At 38.2% G+C, this 22,068-nt stretch overlaps 1 protein-coding gene across 1 annotated transcript; it reads right to left on the reverse strand.

Annotated features, from left to right (window-relative positions):
• Nucleotides 1–6,761: 6,761 nt before the first annotated feature.
• Nucleotides 6,762–21,316, reverse strand: LOC135204183 (uncharacterized). Its single transcript, XM_064234248.1, has 3 exons — nt 21,298–21,316; nt 8,793–8,861; nt 6,762–8,380 (listed from the first exon to the last, which is right to left on the reverse strand). Exons 2-3 carry the CDS (start codon nt 8,854–8,856, stop codon nt 7,068–7,070), a joined length of 1,377 nt encoding a protein of 458 aa, XP_064090318.1. The 5' UTR covers nt 8,857–8,861; nt 21,298–21,316; the 3' UTR covers nt 6,762–7,067.
• Between the last annotated feature and the right edge of the window lie 752 nt (nt 21,317–22,068).

Genomic DNA, 22,068 nt, shown 5'->3' on the forward strand with positions numbered 1-22,068 from the left:
GGCGAGATCGAAGATCAGTGGCGTTCACTGTTGACAATTAAATGGTGACAGATGGAGCAGATTGCCGGTGAAAAGCAACCACCCTTCAAAATTCTGCCGGTGACTGCGTTTTGAAAGAATTGTCTGCATTTGCATTGACAAGTATAGTTTGCCTAAACAATGCCACAGTTGAAAGAGTATTTTCTAGAGTAACAGCAACAAAAACAAAACCTCGAAACAGAATGGGGCTAGAACTTCTTTCATCACTAATCCGAATCAAAATGGTGTTTGAAGACAGGAATATTTATTGCTATAATTTCACTCCATCAGCCAGAATGCTGAGATTTGATTCATCAATCTACATCAAAGAAACCGCCGAAAAGGAAGATGATGAGACTGTCGAAGTTTTGTCTGCTATTGAATTTTAAAAGGGAAAAATCTTGTTTCTCTTGTCTATAAGTTATCAAATTATTCTGTTGACAATGTTAAAATAAAAAATTATTAAGAGGAAAAATAATACTAAAAGAAAATGGAAACTTATTATTATCGCTTGTTCAAAAGAACGTATTTATTTTTTTATTAGATAGTGATATTATTATTAAGGAAAACTTAAGTATGTTCATTAAGGTTGTTTTTCTATATTGGTAGAAAGTTATTTGATTATGTACATGTATGTAAACTCGTATAGTTGCTAAAATAATGTGTATTGGCGAGGGAAAAATCTTTTTAAGTTTGGGCTATAAATGGTTCCAATCCGCTACTTTTAGAGCTTAACTAAGCTACTCTTTGGTCTTCAGTTCTGGCAACACTTAATAAAGCGCGCACATTGTCAAGCAGGACAGCACAGCGCAGGGGCAGACCTGCTTTTGCCTGCGTCACGCATTGTCTGAAACGCAGTTTTTTGTGCACATGCGGGACAGGATGTAACCCGCTCAGTAATCCACATATCATCCACTGACTGACAACGAGACCGTACAGACGTTTGATGATGACAGAAGTTCGGCCGAAGAAGGGAACCCACAACTCATCACTACTTCACGGAAAATCTAGAACTCGACGATGAATTTGATGATGGTGGCGAGTGTTTTGTTGACCCTACAGCTCATGCAAGAGAAGTGAAGAAAAAGCAGAATGATGTTACTGCTCTGCTCAAGGAATCGATCTTAATAAATCATGAAGAGAAAGTTAAACAGAGAGCACTTGATAGGAAAAAAAATTGACGAAAAATTTAGACAGGAAGAAAGAGATCCCCTTTATCATTTTTTCATGACCATGTACACATCGACGGCAACAATGCCACCAGCCTTACAGCAGAAGATAAAACGGGATGTATTTCGCATAGTTTCATACGCTGAAGAAACCTTGCTTGGCATGTCTCCTTATCCCCAAAGCCATTCCTCCCACTCATCCTGTGGTCCTACGCCTCGTGCATGTACATCTACTGGTGCATCTACTACTGACATATCACAGTCTCTCTCTGTGCTTTCAGAACAGTATCAGGACACATTCCCTGATTTCCCATCAAATGATTATATATGATGTGAAAGTCATATGTCTTATGATTTTGTTAATTTCTGATGAATCTCTCGGAAAGACCTGAGTGTTTATCAACACCGTTTTCCCTGTTATTTTTCCTTCTTACAATTATCCATTATAATGACATTGTGGAGGCAGTATTGCAGGTCAAAAGAAAAGGGAATTGTTCATCAGTGGATTTTTTTCCTCCGTTCCTATATTGCTGAAAGACAGACATGAAGGAAAATAAAACTGACGTTAAAAATAGCCAGTTTTTCTCTATTCCCGATTGGTTTTTGGACGTTGCAACCTTCAGATGATAGGTCACTTTGCATCATGTTATGCACCTCATCAAATTGTTCTCTGCTTAATCTGAAAGGATTCTTGAATCTTACATCACTCAACTCGAATGTTAAACCAAATGCACCATGGGTATTCCTCTTGGTCATGTACTCACTCCTACAAATGCACATTGTCAGAATACCCACTGTAATATTGTGGAATAAAGGTATTATTATTATTATTATATTATTTTTTTTTTTTTTTTTTTTTGTTTTTTTTTTTTTTTTTTTTTTTTTTTTTGCTCTATCACAGTCCTCCAATTCGACTGGGTGGTATTTATAGTGTGGGGTTCCGGGTTGCATCCTGCCTCCTTAGGAGTCCATCACTTTCTTACTATGTGTGCCGTTTTCTAGGATCACACTCTTCTGCATGAGACCTGGAGCTACTTCAGCCTCTAGTTTTTCTAGATTCCTTTTCAGGGATCTTGGGATCGTGCCTAGTGCTCCTATGATTATGGGTACCGATTTCCACTGGCATATCCATATCCTTCTTATTTCTATTTTCAGATCTTGATACTTATCCATTTTTTCCCTCTCTTTCTCTTCAACTCTGGTGTCCCATGGTATTGCGACATCAATGAGTGATACTTTCTTCTTGACTTTGTCAATCAACGTCACGTGGCTGGTCTATTTGCACGTATCACCCTATCCGTTCTGATACCATAGTCCCAGAGGATCTTTGCCTGATCGTTTTCTATCACTCCCTCAGGTTGGTGCTCGTACCACTTATTACTGCAAGGTAGCTGATGTTTCTTGCACAGGCTCCAGTGGAGGGCTTTTGCCACTGAATCATGCCTCTTTTTGTACTGGTTCTGTGCAAGTGCCGGGCATTCACTTGCATAGTGGTTTATGGTTTCATTTTTCGTATTGCACTTCCTACATATGGGAGAGATTTGTATTTCCGTCTATCGTACTTTGAACATATCTGGTTCTTAGGGGCCTGGATCTTGTGCCGCTGTTATCATTCCTTCAGTTTCCTTCTTTAGCTCTCCCCTCTGTAGCCATTGCCAATTGTCATCGCTGGCTAGTTCTTTATTATTATTTATATTATTATTATTATCATTATTATTTATTATTATCTATATAAATAAGAATAATAATAATAATCATAATAAATAATAATAAAATATAATAATAATATAATAATAATAATTATAATTAGGCAGCCATGATCACAAGACCTGCATAGGACGACAGACTGCTTCTCAATGTGCGCACCACGCCTATGCTGCCCTGTGCTGACCTCCCCTGTCCTGCTCTGCCCTGTCCTGTGTCTCAATGTGCGCCCGGCCTAAGTTATGAGAGCACGGACATTTGCTGGCATAAGGGGTAGGAAGTGGGGTTTGAAATGTGGAATGGAACCAGAGGCCTGGTGTGGACCTCTGGAATCGGGATTAGACGTAAATGGGTGCCCATTCGTTGAAAGGCAAAAAAATGAATAAATGTCCCCTTTCTGAGTCTTGCTTGAATTATTATTACTTAGATAATTTCCTTTAAAGTTAATTGCTACTCTTTGTTTTTTTCCTGACCTTGCATTTTCAATGATTTCCCCCGTGATTATCACTTTGATAATCATTATCGTCGACTAATCATTGTGAAAGGGAAAGTTAGTCTAATTTCTCTTCTGCTGATGCTCAGAAATTACTTGCAGCCGCTGGAATATCTCGTAACAAAACAACGCATAAAACGTGGTCTCACACGAAGAAAGTAATGGAATAAAAAAAAAAAAAAAAAACAGCTGCTAAGGACATCCTTCATAAACAGCCAAAGCCTGAATCCACACAATGGACAATGAAGACAAAGACAGTTGTTGAAAAGCTTCTTTTCTTATCCTTTCCTCGCTCATTATACGCTGACCCAGCCTGACCGTCATATTGGGAGCCTTTCACCTCTCCAATTCTATTAGCAGGTGCAAAATGATTTAGCAAAAATTCCATTGTGGCTCGTAATGGCAGGTGTAGTGGTGGAAAGCACTTTGGTTAAACCAAGATAGTCGCTAGAATGGGTCTGCAGACGCTGAACTTCAAACGGTCGTAGCAATTTCAAAATCAAACAGATATTGTTACTGTTATTAAGGGAGGAATTTATCAAAAGAAGATGATGAAAATGGACTTCAATACGCACATTTGAATGCAAGCTATAGGACGAGCCAGAGAGCCGTTTCAAAGACAAAGCCTTCTGACTCTTCTACTACTAACTCTAGACTGAGTGGAGGGAGCTCGGGCTAATCAATTGGACCAGCAGTAGTTCCGAGAACCATAGGCGTATAGGCGAAACTAGCGCCACCTCTGTTAACAATGGGAGTTGGAACTGTTTTTACATTTATATTAAATGATGTTATGAAAGATTACTTACGCTTGTGACAAAAGAAGAACGAGAAACTAAACAGTGCGAAACTTTGATAAATACTACGAAATACGATTATGCGTGAACTGTAAGTGTCAAGAAAAGATACATAAAATGGACCCTTAGTCTTATAAACTACGTTTTTCTTGATAACCGGACTCTCGTCTTACAGAAAGCGTATAACAGATTCCTCGTCTGATTACCCAGCGTCAATAAACCCACAGGAGAGGGAGTGGGGAAAGAAAAATACAAGCAACTGAAGCAATACCATGTTTTTGTTGTCGTGAACGGTTGCATTCCAGTTGCAGACTTTTCCTTTTGCCTTGAATGACGGTGGTGTTTTCTGTTTATATAACGTCTGTTCAGTCAGGGGGCGTGGTGGGGGTGGGGGTGGGGGTGGGGGGAGTGGGATGTGGACGGGAAGGAAATGTTCTGCCTGGCAGCCCTTTGAGGAACTATCCGTGAAGAGAGAGAGAGAGAGAGAGAGACTTTTTTTTTTTTTGAGAGAAAGAGAGCGAGAGAGAGAGAGAGAGAGAGAGAGAGATTGTGGTCAGGAAAGTATACAACAATAACTAACATATTTATATATATAGTATCATTATAGTGTCTAATTCGCCTTAAGTCTGGAAATATTTGATTGGCAAATAATTACAAACAAAAGTTCACTCGATGAAGAACATCAAATATTTACCTGACAATTCTTGCCTTCACCAGTTTATCTATGAGAGAGAAAGGAAGGGAAAGGTTTGATTACATACTTCAAGATCCAAAAGAGAGAGAGAGAGAGAGAGGCCAAAACTTTAATTGACAAAACGGCGAGATCTTCTAAAGGAGTATATAGAATTTAGGCCAAAAGGCCCAGCACTGAGACTAATGAGGTCATTCAGCGCTGAAAGCGAAATTGAGAGTTTGAAAGGCGTAACAGGACTATGAAGCAATTGTTAGAAGAGGGTGGAAAGTAAGATGAAAGAAAGAGGACATGAAGGGAGATACAGTAAAAATGAATGAATGGTGGTGTAAGTAGAGGCCGAAGGGACCCTGCAAAAAAAAAAAAAAAGCAATGCCTACAGTGAACCTCGTGAGTCGCACCGATGGCAATCTTCTAAAGAACTTTGACTTTATGATACAGGCATAATATTTCCTTTGTGAAGTACATTCACCTTTCACTGGAACTCAAGAATATAATAAAAAATATTTCGTGAACTATAAGGCCTCTGATAACTCGATAGACATTTCCTGGCAAGTATTATGTCTAGGAAAACAACAAATTAGTGGACCTGGCCTTATGTTAAGGACTGACGAACGACCAATACTTTGAACGGGTAAAAAAATTAAATTCCCAATTCTTAAGATATAAGAAATTTGTACAAAGACGGACTTACTGACCTCTCTGGAGGTGCTGAGACAGACGTGGAAATCAAAGAGAAGCTTTTCACGAACTAGGATGGCAAAAGGGACTTTTCTGGTAAGTACAGTAAAGGTTTTGCACAACTACAGTTAAAAAGGGATTTGTAAAACAAGATTAAGGAATAAATATCTATGGTATAAGATGCTGCTGAGGACTCCATATACGCAGGATCAACAGACACTACAAAAATACAGAATTCAAACATAAAGGAAGGGTAACAACAGGTGCAAGTTGTAGTTTCAGTCGAGTTGAATATAAAATTTAGGCCAGAGGCCAAGAACTGGGACCTATGAAGTCATTCAGCGCTGTAATGGAAATTAACAGTAAAAGGTTTGAAATGTGTAACAGGAGGAAAACCTCAAAGCAATTGCACTATGAATCAAGTGTTAAGAGAGGATGGAAAGTAAGATGAAGAAAGAGTATATGAAAGGAGGTACAGTAAAAGGAACGAAAGTGGTTGCAGCAAAGGGCCGAAATCCCCCTACGGAGAAGTTGTAGTTTGGCACTGGACATGAACTGCCCTCGTTAGGTCAGAGGTCACATAAGGAGCGCAGAAAATGAATAAGATGGGAATCTAAAAGTACCTAGAGGTGGCTCTCAAAGGAATATACAGCCGTGTATTCAGCAGTAAGTGAGGTGAAGAGATACAAGAACATAATGTCAAATGGATAACAATGAAAGTGATCCCACCAGTGACTAGCATTTTCATGGCACTGGCAAGACAAGAGCTTAGTGTGGCTGAGGGAGCACCAGTAAGACAGGAAGCCAATGGGCAATCAGACTATTGAAGCCCTCCAAGAAGGCCATAGGTAAAATGGTCTAACGACATCAGAAGGAATTGTGGGAAGATGCAGCAAGTGATCAGGGTCCCAGACGCAGTGGAATAATTGAGACAGTGGCTAACTTTCCAGTCATTTCGTTCCATTGAAATATTATCTGTTCTTTATCGCATGAAGATGAAAAACTGTAACCTATTCCGTTACTTGTATAGTACAGAACAAAACCCAGGTGAACATAACAGGAAATATTAGAAAAAATCCGGAAGGGAAAAAAGAAAAATGAAGAATAGTTCGCACTGGAGTAGCTGAAACAGAATCATGACCCCTTAGCCCTTAAAATTCTGTACGACTACCCGTGGAAAGGGCAACACAAAAAATAAAAAAAATACCCAATTCTAAAGTACTTACTCCTTTATATAAAGTCGTTTATATACAAATAACATTTCGAAATACTGGCATTTGAAATAAATCACAATGTTAACATAACAATTAAGTCTGACTCAAACTTCTTACAGAATAAACAGCTATTCTTATTCAGTAACATTAGGTCAAGTTCAGCATTGTCTATTGAGAAGCACCTTCATGAAAAAAAAACAGTAATGACTAGAAAATATTATTTACAATGAAATGATCTACCTTAGGAATTCACTTACAATGGCTACGCATTTCTGAGCACTCTCAATCATTCACTTCTGGGTGCTAGGAATGTTTCATGAGGGAAGCTGCAGCCCTAGGGCACACACCATTTCGAATTGTCTTACCATGAGATTTCCCACGAATATGATAGACCATACTGCCAAAAGCATAACTAGTAAGCGACGTAAGTCTTGGGAAAAACCACATGAGCTTGAAAGTGATGACCCAAACCCAATAGTAGAAGCACTGGCGGTAGGACATTCGCTTAACAAACGAGGGTACTGAGATATCCAGCGTGTACGCCAGGTATCTGAACATTGCTGGGAATGACATAGACTTAGCAATGTAGCTCATTCCAGTCAAGAGGGCTGTGGCCATGTGTTCATAATTCCAGTCGGCTTCTGCTAGGAAAGCTAAGGCAATCTTCTGCTCCACCTCTAAACATAATGCTCGCGTTTCTTTCACACTGCCACGGCAGAAATTGTACTTGTCGTCAATGCCCAAGAGCCACCCAATACCCCTCCAGAAGTGGATGAACCCAGCGAACTCTTCCTCAGTAGCTGCCCCAGCGCCTAGCTTCTCCGGATGAGCCACCACTAGTCCCATGAAAGCGTACTGGGTCAGTGCCATGTCGCTCTGGCTGAGGTAAAGGCAAGGGTTCTCTGTGTTGTAACTGAGCAACCTGCTCTCAGTCTGATGGCGCAAATCGTCCCTAATGGAAGGATAAAAAGGAGACTCTGGCTCGGGATGTCCTCTTTCACTAACTTTTATCTTCCTCAACTGTTCGTTTTCCTCTGGCGCGTTACACTGGCGGGCTACTTTCCCGTGGATAGACCTAATGGACATGACATCTTTGTGCGCGTCGTCTTCCGGGTCCCAAACATCGCCGGTGTACCACGTGACCACGTGCATCAAGGTAGAGTAGTACCTCTTGAGGGCTTTCATGGGAGTGTCTGACTGGCCGGTGTAAATCAGCGGAGCCAGGCCACGTTTGGGAGCCATCATGAACACTAAAGACAGGAGATTGGAGAAGCAGACAGAGGACAGGTACCGTCGGTAGAATTCCCGCCCGCGGTCGAAGAGCTCCCTGTCGAACCACGAAGGAGGCTCTGGAGGGTTGCCGGATTCTCCCGGCTCGTTCATTCCCTCGACGAGGATCAGAATGAGTTCGCTGTGAGGGTGTATGGTCTCCACGGCGAATTCCGGGGTGGTCATAGTGTAAGTGGGGCGGCCCATGAACTGCCTCTGCGGTTCTGAAGGGATGCCTGATGGTTGCGGCACGAAGGAACTCGGGTCAGGTCCGTCCAGGTGGGGACATCCTGACGATTCCTCGACTTCCTCGTCATTGTGATGATCCGGATCAATTTCCATTTGTTCTGAAAGAAAGTAAAATATATGTCAATGAAAGAAATGAAACTTCAATAAGCGGTATGAAATTTTGTCTTAAGCCAGACTAATTCACATAAACTAATTTGATGAATCTAATTTTGCGAAATGGAAAGATCAGAGGCCATACCAGGCAATGTTTTTTTTTTTCAAATGAACATAAAAATCAAGAACAAATGAAAAGAAGAAAAGGGGAAACATTAACAGCAGGCGATATTTATTGGTGCAGGAATAGGTCTAAGGTACTAAGCTTAAAAAAAAAACTGATTTTGTAAGTTTAACTTCAAGCCTGTTTTTGAAAATTGAAAAAGGAAAATCTGTCAAAGATATCACGACAGAAGTAAGATGGAAAGAATAGGGGGTGAGAAATTATACAAGGAGAAAATGCGATACTCTGCTCACCTTTGAGGAGACATACCGTTGAGCCACCATTGCTCAACTCTTGTGAGCTTCTGGAGACCCCCATTGGACCTGGAAAGTGACAATACAGAATCAGCATTGGCCCAAAAAAAGTGTAAATATATATATTAAAAAAGAACGTTGACGAATAGGGAAATCAAAACAATGGATTTTTCTTTATAGACGCCGCTTGCTAGCTCGTGCTAAATCTACTAGACTGAACCGAGTATTGGTTGATTGATTGATCACGAAGAGTAACTGGCGTTACAACGGTCGAATAGGGAAAAACACGTAGGGCCACCATGACGAACAAGCTATAATTATCCTAGAATAAAGTCTGTCGTATATCATTTGCCATTACATAACTAAAAACTCAATTTGTTGGTCTGTACAACACGGACATAAAGTGAAACCGAAAAAAAAAAAAACAGCGAACCTACGCACGTGTGATATAGCAGTGGAACATTCCGCCAATTCATGAAATGGTTGAATGTTGATAAAGAGGCGAAAGGCCACGCCCTAGTACGATATTACTAATTGATGATTAAAGCGCTCTCGTGTGACTCTCATTGCATTGCCAGTTTACTGGTCGAATTGATCAGCAGTTTTATGTTAAGTGTTGACGACTTAAAAACATATGACAGTAAAAATAAATAATAAATAAAATAGAAAGGCAATGAGCGCTGACTAAAGCCCCGTAAACACTATGCATCACGATGCTCGCAGTGTTAGATGGATGCATTGAAAAATAACTTTTTCAACACAAAGCCGCATCACCAACGTGTTGATGGGGCAGCGCCATTTCATATTTTCATTGCACAGCTCAGTGATGCACCAATATTCAGAGGGGGAGCATGTCCGCTCACCACCACCCGCCAAACCCCTTGAGTGGACAAGGACTAACACTACATTTTATTGAATTACTGAAGGAACATCAAATGCAAGCATTACAAGATGAGAAACATCAGGAGTGCAAGCTTCGAAACCATAAAATCAGAGTTATCGAGTTTTGTAAACTGTACATTGCGGAATGAAGACATTACTAAAAAGCTGCGCACCCTGAAGACACAATTCTACAGGGAAATGTCTGCAATCGAAGCATCACAGAAGTCTGGAGCTCCGAAGTTATGGTGTTGTGATGAGCTGCGCTTCCTGTAACAAAAAAATATTTGTGTACTTTGTATCTATATTTGAACCTTACTTTCAAATAATCCTCCCTAAGGACATTATAGATGGCTTCACAGGTTTCAGGGATGATTAGACCGAGGCTCTGTTTTGAAATCCTGGTTGATTATTGGAGGCTTGCATACGATCCTCCAGCTGCAAGAACGAGCTCCTGGTGATATACTGTCTCGAAAGCTGGTGTCCTGCTTACAAATATATGGTTCAATTTTTTTCCAACAATTTATAAAATGCAGGGATTGGCATTCTTGTTTAATTTTCAAAGTCTGTTGGATTTTCGACTTGTAGCTCCAAAAATATTTCATAGAAGCTTCCCTTCAGTGGTAGCCGAGAAAGCCATTTAGAGCGGCAGCCCGGACCGTTGAGATACAACGAACGAGATACCGACTGTAACCCCTACTGGTATTTAGGAGCAGACTTGTAAACTGTGAAACTGACCGTCTGCCGAAAATATATGGGTGGCTTACCTAACAAGCACCACTAATTGCTCGTTAGATTTTGGGTCTAGATCCAATATATGAGATACCAGATGAAACTAATATATAATATATCTGCAGACTCTACTGATTATAGAATGACCAGTGACAGACATTTTGGAGGGTGGGTTCTCCCTGACAGACGCACTGAAAAGGGGGTGGGGGTTAATTGGATCTAGATCCAACTTAGGAGATACCGAGTAAAATTTACACTACAACAGCACTGCACATCCTAGAATACTGTGGTGGTAATGACAGACGTTTTAGTGGGTGGTTACCCCCTGACAGACGCCCCACAACGAGTGGGGAGGGAGAGGTAAGATCTGCATCCAACATTGGAGATACCAAGTAAAATTTGTACTACAATTGCACTGCACATCCTAGAATGCTGTGATGGTAATGCCAGACATATTAGTGGGTGGTTACCCCCTGACAGACACCCCACAACGAGTGGGGAGGGGGAGGGGGAGACAGGATTTGCACCTAACATGGAGATACCAAGTAAAAGCTGTACTACAATAGTTCTGCAAATGCTAGAGTACTGTGGTGGAAATACCAGACATTTTAGTGGGTAGTTACCCCCTGAGAGACACCCCACAACGAGTGGTGGGGGAAGGGGAGGGGGAGACAGGATCTCCATCCAACATCATAGTACCAAGTAAAATTTGTAATAAATAGCACTGCACTTCCTAGAGTACTGCAGTGGTAATGACAGATATTTTAGTGGGTAGTTACCCCCTGACAGGCACCCCACAACGATTGGGGGGGAGGGAAAGCCAGGAACTGCATCCAACATTGGAGATACCAAGTAAAATTTGTACTACAATAGCCCTGCACATCTCAGAGTACTGCGGTGGTAATGACAGATATTTTAGTGGGTAGTTACCCCCTGACAGGCACCCCACAACGACTTGGGAGGGGGAGCCAGGATCTGCATCCAACATCGGAGATACCAAGTATAATTTGTACTACAATAGCACTGCACATCCTAGAGTACTGTGGTGGTAATAACAGATATTTTGAGGATGGTTACTCTATGGCAGACACCCCACAACGAGTAGGGAGGGGGAGACAGGATCTGCATCCAACATTGGAGATTTAAATTAAAATTTGTACCACAATAGCACTTCATATGCTAGAATGCTGTGATGGTAATGCCAGACATTTTAGTGGGTGGTTACCCTTTCACAGACATAACCTACGATTGGAAGGGAGAGGTGGGACACCTTGAAATATTTCAAAATCTATCATAGGCAATATTAATATTAGAAATATGGTAAGTATCTGAAAATCGTTAGCCTGATATAACGTAAAAGGCAAAAAATTCAAGAAATATTGTGATGTTTCAGGATAAGAATTACTGCCGGAGTTATTTTTTAAATTCCTATTGAAGTATGGAATATTTCACTTCATTAATTCCATCACATCTATATAAATACTATGTGTGAGACTTCCTAGGCTTGGTCTACTTTCTATAGTTTCACACACACACACACACACACATATATATATATATATATATATATATATATATCATATATAATATATATATATATATATATATATATATTATATATATATATATATATAGCACTATCCTTTGGTTTGGAGTTATTACTTCACACAAAGTATTTTATCTGAATGGGAGGGGGTCACAATTGGCAACAGCTACAAGTATGTGTGCTGAGCCATTTTTGAATAATTAAACCAGTCATATGGTGCCAATAATTAAACCATTCATATGGTGCCACTCTCAGTTCCTCTAAAAAAAGAAATGTAAGATAAGTATTCTCGCTTTAATAGCGCCTTTGGTCATTTTCTTTTCTTGCCTATAGTTAGGACACTGCAGCCATGTCGAGGTTCGTAGCCCAACGTGTCTTACCATAAATGAATTGTTCTTTAGTTGCTGTTGGTTCGTGTGGATGAAATGAAATTTTTTTCGGATGTGGGAATCGATTGATAGTAAAACCAAATTCCCATAATAAAGAGCCGTTTTTAACACCCGCACATTCACAAAGAGATGATGTATCACAACACAAACAATTACTGGAAACGGAAATGTGAATGAATTGTTCAGGATAAGCTAACTATAAAGATTAAAACATTTTCCCCCCATTTTATTCCCCCTCCCGAAGTTGACGATCATACAACTTGGAGCTCCTGATTCCCAAATTAAGTTGGCCTATAATATCATGTCAGTTATCTAATAGTCCACTTATTTTCGGCTACCTCACTCAAATTGATCTGTACACTATCACCAAGTATCACGTACCATATATATTCAGGGAAGAAAATCTAAACTTAAATAAAAATTATACACAGTTTGATGTTTAAAGCCAGCCGAGTGCGTTTGTCTCTTAACTTCCCGCCGGCACGCACCACAGGCAGCCTAAGTAATGTGTTTCAATACATTCTATCGAAGCTGGCTTTGACGACCATTATTCGGCTAATTTTCTCCCTAGTAATATTTTTTTCTTTATTTGTTCATTATATCGAGTAGACAGGCACTAACATCATATTATATCCTCACGTCTGTTCAATGCATTTACCATTGTTAATATGATTTATAATGCGTTTCCAACAGTCATAAAAATTTGAAAACCGAATGTGCAAATATGTCAGCTGTGTGCAAGGCATAGGGCGTCAATCACTGGAGTAGCGATCTCCCTGCCGAGAGTGACTTCGGAAGGCCATATTGAAAGGTCTCGGTCCAGCTCTTAGTACTATATTTTATTACTGTTACTTTTTTAATCTATTATTATTATTATTATTATTATTAGTTATTATTATTATTCGACCCAATTTCACAGAGAAAAATTACCTTACGAAAATGCACCTAAGCACTCCAACCATTATGGTCAGGCCTAAGCATCTGCTCTTGGATCTAAGCAGTGTCAATCATAAATGGTTCCTGTGTAAATACAGGACTTTCTTTGCATATGGTAGCGAAGCACTAACTAAACAGTAATGTACAATCACTAACCACCAACACTCACAATGCACTTACTCAGTAAGCACTCACACTTGCATACATTCACTATACACACACACACACACACACTTAACATACACTCACACACACTCTCAATAACACAAAACACTCTGAATACCCAACACTCACTAGGCACTCACTATACACTAAATGCTCACTAAACACTTGAAATACTAAATTTACTAAATATTCATTATACCCCAAACACTCAGTAACCATCACTAAACATTCACTTAATCCTAAACATTAATTAAACACTAAAACATTCACTAAACCCCAAGCACTCATTAAATACTAGCTTACAAACCCTAAATACTTATTAAATACTAAAATACGTGAATGAACATCCACTCATTAAAAAACTTAATAAACACTTACATACTAAACATTTGCTAAACACTAACATTCACAAGACATTCACTAAACGCTCACGTAAAATTCGCAAAACTTTCACTAAAACCCTAAACACTCACTGAATACTTACACACTAAATATTCACTAAACACTACCATTCACAAGACATTCACTAAATGTTCACTTAACATTCACAAAACATTTACTAAAACCCTTAAGACAAAACATTCACTGAATACTTACACAATAAACATTCAATAACATTCACAAAACAGTCACTAAACCCTAAACATTCATCAAACACTAACTCATAAACATTCACTAAACGCATACTCACTAAACCCTAACAATTCGCTAAACACTGACTCATTAAACATTAACGATAGAAAAAATTGACAATCGCACTAATTTTTCATTTCTCTTGTTTTCTTTACATTAATGCAAGGTGATTTTTTTTGTCTAGTTTTCTCTTGTATTTATTCATAATCTTCTTGAGAGAATGTTCGAAATAACTTGGTGTGTAGAGATATTGTTTAAAAAACAGAGATCCTCTGTGCCCTTCCTCAGCCAGGTGTATTATGTCTGACGAATTTTACACCAGCCGAAAAAAAATCGACTATAGTAACAACAATATTCATTCATAAAACTGATAAAACAAAAATGTATCCATGATTTCATTAGCATGAAAGTCAGTTGAAACCAAAAGAAGGTAGTCCTGCTTCGATAAAACAAACCGAGTAGGCTGTAGCACAATTATTATGATCTGTACCCTGACTATAGCGTATATATTACATATGTATTACTATCTATTTAATGGGTGCGTAACTCTATTTAACAAATGTTATGTACATAGACATTTTACAGCAATAACTCTAATAATGATAAGAACTTATATGCTACTTTATAGTGTCAGTCTTCCAACCACCGCTACATTAATTTTCATATCGTAAACAAAGCTAAAGCGAGTAGGGGAGACCGGGGCTAGTTGGTACACTTTTTACAATTTTGGTTATTGCGAATATAAAACAAAGTTTTTGCAAAATTCTTACCACCATTGAAAAATATTAACATTCGTCTTTATCATAGAGCAAAATAATTGTTGTTTAATTTCAACATAAGATAACAATAAGCTTTAGAAAAAAAATAACTTTTCGTGCCACTTGCCCCACGGGGTAAGTTGGCACACATTATGGGGTAAGTTGGCACATTGATAATTAAAAGAAAATTACTACATTGCATTTAAATCAAATAGTAAAAATACCCTCTGAATTTCCAAAATATTTGTAATTGTGGCAGGTGTGAAATAAATCCTCATCATAGTCTTCATGCTCCCACTTGTTACATGCCCTGCAATGGACCCACACTTCTCCTGGCTTACCAAACACAGGCTCTCTTCAGCTGAGCTTTCTTTTGGATTAACAAGAGCAGTTCTTAAACTCTGTATCACGCTGATGACTGATCTGAAGCCCATGTGTCTTTTCGGACATATCTCAATCTGTTACATAACCACCCGTAAAACCAAAATCTTGAAATAGTCTGTAATTCAAAGTTGAAATTCCATCAATCCTAAACCAATTGAAAACATCAGAATAAGTGACGGCTAGAGGTAAAGCCGAGGAAACTTTACCAGGAATGTCACAGATGGGCATACTTGACCCTGGATTACCAGTCATCCACGAATCACATGCCCTGTTAACACATTTCTTCAGATGTTTATAAACACTAAAATCCAGGGGCTGCAACTTGTGAGAACAATGTGGAGGAAATGATAGGACACTAATCTCATTATCCTTCCAAAAATCCAGAAACAAAACGTAAATTATATAAATAAATAGGCTTACTATTGTTATCAAATAACGTGTGCCAACTTGCCCATCCCTACCATTTGGTACAAAAACGATTACCAGTCCACACCAAGAAGCCTTGAATTAATAATTTTAATGCTATAGAACCTTTAAACCATAAGGAAACTATGCTATCATTGAAAACTAATCTTTATGAATGTATAGATGTTATAGCAAATAACAGAAAGATTAAAATATTTACTTACTACCATCAAAATCAAAAATTGCCTCATAAATTCGAGCTCCTACGTTCTATCTCTATAGAATTTTGCTGGTAATTGAGGAACCACGTGGCAATTACACAGTATATGTATTAGAGTCATCCTACTGGTAAACTTTAAAGTCATGTTGAGTATGCCAACTTACCCCTGTAGCCAACTAGCCTCGGGCTCCCCTACTGTAATTGAAGTCAGTTGCTTGCTTGACAAAATAATAATGTGACTGAATTATTATGGGCCTACAGATGACTGTTATTTATATGAAACAAATAAATTATTTTTGTGTTAGATCAGCCATCGTCAACCGGGGTTCCGTGAACGATCACCAGGTGTTCCGTAAGAATTCATGTTTTATTTAATTATTTGTTATTTATAAGTATATATTTTTCATTAAACATGGCGTGAGAAATCATAGTCCTATATTTTATTTTATCGTAACATATCGTGCGAGATTTTTTCCCTCTGTTTTACTAAAGGTAATTTATACAAATGCTTATATATACTATAAATATATATATATCTATATATATATATATATATATATATATATATATATATATATATATATATATATATATATATATATATATATATAATTATATGCTGCTTCAAAATGCATGTTTCCCCTCATTGAAATGTCATGTAGAATTTTGCAACATTTTTTCAGATTCCTAGATAGCTTAGAATAGGATGTTTTAAAATGTGTGTTCAGATTTCGTATTACATAATGTAAAAGAATATATAACGTAAAAAGAGAGAGATCTTCTTTGTCTTTTCGAAACTACGAATGTTTAACTTTTATGTCAACACTGTAAGATTAGAGGGTCTGCGAGATCCGTTTGCTTTCCTAAATCTGTCAACGCATGTGATAGCGAGAGAATTGAGTCTTGCGTTGTTATCAAAACATGTCAATCTTAATTGTCGCTCAGCCTCCGTTTCGATCGAGTAGAGTACGTTTTTTTTTTAACAGACTGGACTCGTACGTGTATATCTTTGATCAAAACCACGTGCATATTGCACTTTTTTTTATGAAGATTGCGTCAGATTTCAAAGCTACTGGAAGCGTTCGTGCCAAATACGTTTTTTGTCACCTCTGTCCAGTTTTTGCAAGGGAAGAAGATTTCTTTAGATCATAGAACCTCGAGGCGGTTAGATCGCTCTCTCTCTCTCTCTCTCGACATCATTGAGATTATATTAACGTAACGTAAATTGGTCACTCGTAACTTGTGAGAATTTCATATTTGGTATTTCTTAGAGTTTATTTAGTGTTATTTAGTTTCTTTTGTGGAATCTGAACAAACATGATTTCGTAACGGCGCCTGGTTTTTGTGAAAGTGTGATATACAAGCTGCAGCAAGAAAGAAAAAGAAGTTGGTATACCAAAAAGGTAAAGTGCTATATTTTTATTAGTTGCAACTAATAACAAATAGGAATTGTGTTTAACTAATAATGGATAGGGAGTGTGGTTAACTAATAATTGTTAGGAACAGTGGTTAACTAATAACAGGCGGTTATGAAGGTTTGGTAAAAACTGTCGGTTATAATGTTTTGAGTGAAAAAGATTTACACTTTTACACATTGCTTATTTTTTTGTGTTTTGTGTTTGTTCCATTGTTTGTACACTATTTCATTTTCTTATTGAAGTGTGTCTTTTTATTTTATATTTTCATTTGCATTCACAATTTAATTGACTTAGCTATTTTCATTGCTTAATTATTGCACATTTAATTAAATTTAACATTTTTTAATTAATTTGCATTTACTTAGAATTCTTTTCAAGTTTTATTATTGTTTAGCACTTGTGAATTAATTTCAAATTTTCAATTATTGCCTAACACTTTTGAATTTTGATTGAATTAATTTTCTTGAATTTTGTGATAAATTAATTTTGATTTAATTTTACTTAATTTGATTCAAGAATTAATTAAACTTTACTTTGTTTTCAAGTAACAGAAATTTTCCCTGATATTGTGAATTTCACTTATAAATTTTGAATTTAATAATAAATTTTTTTATTTAAAATTTTTATAAGTATTTTATTTTTATCCCAATATATTTTCATTTGATTATATTGATGATAGGTAGAAACATAGAGTGGTAATTGATTTGCTTTCCTTCAATTTACTTGAAGTGACTTAGAACCAGGGAAGTACTTAGACTTCTGAAATCAGGGAAATACTTAGAGTTTTAAAGTTGTTGATGGAGTGATGCCCTTTGATTAATTTAATTACTTACAAGATTACCTCACACCTGTTTTGATGAACTTAGTCTGATTTTCTGCAATACTGGTAAGTGTTAAGGGATCACTGTTGCCTTTAGAGTATTCAGTTGTTTAAACGTGTTATGAGGGTTCAGGTGTTAAGTGTAGTAACCAGATACTTGGCACTTCGTAACAATATATATATATGTGTGTGTGTGTGTGTGTGTGTGTGTGTGTGTGTGTGTGTGTGTGTGTATTGGGGTTCCTTGGGATGAGGAAAATTGTCTCCGGGGTTCCTCAAAGTGTCAAAGGTTGGGAAACACTGTGTTAGATAAATACAAAGGATATAGAAAGGATAAAAATATTTATTAAATATATCACGATAATGTATAATACGGTCAATAGTAGCCCACTATACTAATCTAGACATTCATTATCAGGGCTTGCCCTTCCCCCGGCCCACCTGCTAGGGTGTGTCTGTCAGGGGGTAACCACCCACTAAAATGTCTGTCATTACCATCACAGCCATCTAGGATATGAAGTGCTATTGTAGTACAAATTTTACTTGGTATCTCCAAAGTTGGATGCAGTTCCTGTCTCCCCCTCCCCACTCATTGTGAGGTGTCTGTCAGGGGGTAACCACCCACTAATATGTCTGATATTACCATCACAGCGTTCTAGGATGTGCAAGTGCTATTGTAGTACAAATTTTACTTGGTGTCTCCGATGTTGGATGGAGATCCTGTCTCCCCCTCCCCTTCCCCCACCACTCGTTGTGGGGTGTCTCTCAGGGTGTAACCACCCACTAAAATGTCTGGTATCACCACCACAGTACTCTAGGATGTGCAGAACTATTGTAGTACAGATTTTACTTGGTATCTCCATGTTAGATGCAGATCCTGTCTCCCCCCCCACCCTCCCCACTCGTTGTGGGGTGTCTGTCAGGGGGTAACCACCCACTAATATGTCTGGCATTACCATCACAGCATTCTAGGATGTGCAGTGCAATTGTAGTACAAATTTTACTTGGTATCTCCAATGTTGGATGCAGATCCTACCTCGCCCTCCCCACTCGTTGTGGGGCGTCTGTCAGGGGGTAACCACCCACTAAAACGTCTGTCATTACCACCACAGTATTCTAGGATGTGCAGTGCTATTGTAGTGTAAATTTTACTCGGTATCTCCTAAGTTGGATCTAGATCCAATTAACCCCCCCTTTTCAGTGCGTCTGTCAGGGGGAACCCACCCTCCAAAATGTCTGTCACTGGTCATTCTATAATCAGTAGTCTGCAGATATATTATATATTAGTTTCATCTGGTATCTCATATATTGGATCTAGACCCAAAATCTAACGAGCAATTAGTGGTGCTTGTTAAGTAAGCCACCCATATATTTTCGGCAGACGGTCAGTTTCACAGTTTACAAGTCTGCTCCTAAATACCAGTAGGGGCTACAGTCGGTATCTCGTTCGTTGTATCTCAATGGTCCGGGCTGCCGCTCTAATTGCTTACACCACAAGGTTCTACGGTTCTTCCTGAAAAGTTTCTTTTTTGCAGCACACAGAGCAACTACACCCCACAGTAGAGTCTCCTGGCAAAGTACATCGTCGGCAGACATTCTGCCGTTGAAAGCTGAACTGCGAGAACAAGTGAGCAGTGTTGCAGTACAGTTTGGCTGCTATTAATTTTTTTCAACACCACTACTGCATCACGTAGCTGATACATGATGGCATAGTGTGTACCATGCTTAAAACGTAGCTTGAGGAGTTTTATAACAGGTCATATAATTTATTGCTCTGTTATTCCCTGACACTCTAGATCTTCTTCTGTCGTCAGCTCCAAGGGACAATGACGGTTCCTTTATTATTATTATTTCTTCAGGTCAGCTCATTGCAAAGTTCCTAAAGCGACTCTTGACGTAATCAGAATGAAACCGGTTAAGCGAACGCACCCAGTACCGCCCAGGCTGCTATATTTACCCGAGATAATAGGATGCTGTCCTTGTTTTGATTGCAAGTCGCTAGACGCGAGCACGCATGCACACGCACACAGAATCTGCTGTTAGTCTCCATTACACACACACACACACACACACACACACACACACACACATATATATATATATATATATATATATATATATATATATATATATATATATATATATACATATATATACATACATATATATTGTAGACTAACAGCAGATCATTCGCCACCAAATAGAGTGTGGTACACAACCAAACCTACACATACTAGATGTCTTGACAAACTCCATTATAGAATAATAACAGCCGCAGATAACGAGTCTGGAGGTTTCACTATCATGCCCTGTTGACCGATAGGTTGCCTTGGCTGGATAATGTCACAATAAGCAACGAAATGAGCAAGAAAGGAAATCGGAGGAAATGTAGTGGAAAACAAAAAGCTAGTACGAGTTCATATACTATTTGTGAATCATTTTCTTCAAGATTTTATCAGTTACCTCAATAATGTTTCCACTTTGACGCAGCTCCGTCAGCCAATATAATGATTGTATGATCTTTTAACTATTCAAATACTGCAGTGCCTCTCCCAGACTGGAAAATGTTGTTAGCCATGAAAACGCCATAACGGAACATAATATCGCAAATAAAAAAATGTGGTGGCTCCAAAACTGCGCACTTCTTTTCCTACTGCTTGAGGGTTCCAAAGCATCAGCCTACTATCACTATCTATCTATCTATCTATCTATCTATCTATCTACATATATATATATACACACCTATTGATAGCCACAGTAGGTCCTTGACTGCTCTTTGGATACGCTTTCCACAACGAGGCTTGCAGTGTGTGTGCATATATATATATATATATATATATATATATATATATATATATATATATATATATATATATATTATATATATAATATATATAATATATGTGTAATATATATATATATATATATATATATATATATATATATATATATATATATATATATTATATGAGCAGTCAAGGTCCCACTGTGGCTATCAATAGGTGTATGAATATACGTATATATGCATAAAATATATAGCTATATATATATATATATATATATACATGTGTGTGTGGGTGTGCGTCTGTGTCTGTGCGTTCTGTATTCCATACAGAACGAAACTTAAACACCGTATAGGTAATGCACTCCAAAAAATAGCCACTTAGTTTATACAGTTCCGGCGCACACTTGACAACCTTCACTAAACCAAGATTATGACCTTTCACGATCTCCGTGTTATATTTTTGAATCTTCAACACTGCCAAGTATCTTAGAAGAAGTCAAGAACTTGAATACAGACGAGCTCGTAAAAGAACTACTAGCTTGCTAGACCGAGCGGGGAGCTAGACTGGAAAGATTATGCGGGCGTGGGTTGCCAAGGTTCCTCCCGCGGATAAGCACAGCATAATAATGTGGAGAGGGGCAGGTTTTGCATTCCCTTTGCTTGCAATTTGCAAACACTGTCCTTTGTCTATATAACGAGTTTCGTCGATCACTCTCGTGACTGAGTTTCTGGCAGTGAGTAACTGACAACGGTTGACATTTGGGAAGGCAATCATTTCCGGTGTACCGGATTTGCGATCGTGTGTGTTTGTGTGTGTGTGATACCTATTCATTGGGAATTATAGCGAGATCGAGCTGGCTGGCTACTGAAACTAGACCCATATGACAGACTGCGTAACTTGCCGTCTGAAGTTTCGCCTATTTTCACGAGAGAAATTGATAAGCGGAGGAGAAGTGAGAGAGAGATAGACCTGTTACACAAATTCGCAAATTGCAAAATATGATTCCTTATTTATTTGTTAATGGTATTTTCTTCTCGATTCCTCCGAACAAATGTTTACGTTTTAATACTAGCAATACACAAGTAGCACCCCCTATAGATTTCATATATATACACAAAATTATGAATAACATGAATATGAGAACTTAAGTATAGATTATCAATAATCCTTAAAAATTATTACCATTCTTTTGTTTTTGTAAATAA

Source organism: Macrobrachium nipponense, chromosome 44 (genome assembly GCF_015104395.2).
Source record: "Macrobrachium nipponense isolate FS-2020 chromosome 44, ASM1510439v2, whole genome shotgun sequence".
Classification (NCBI taxonomy): Eukaryota; Metazoa; Arthropoda; class Malacostraca; order Decapoda; family Palaemonidae; genus Macrobrachium; species Macrobrachium nipponense.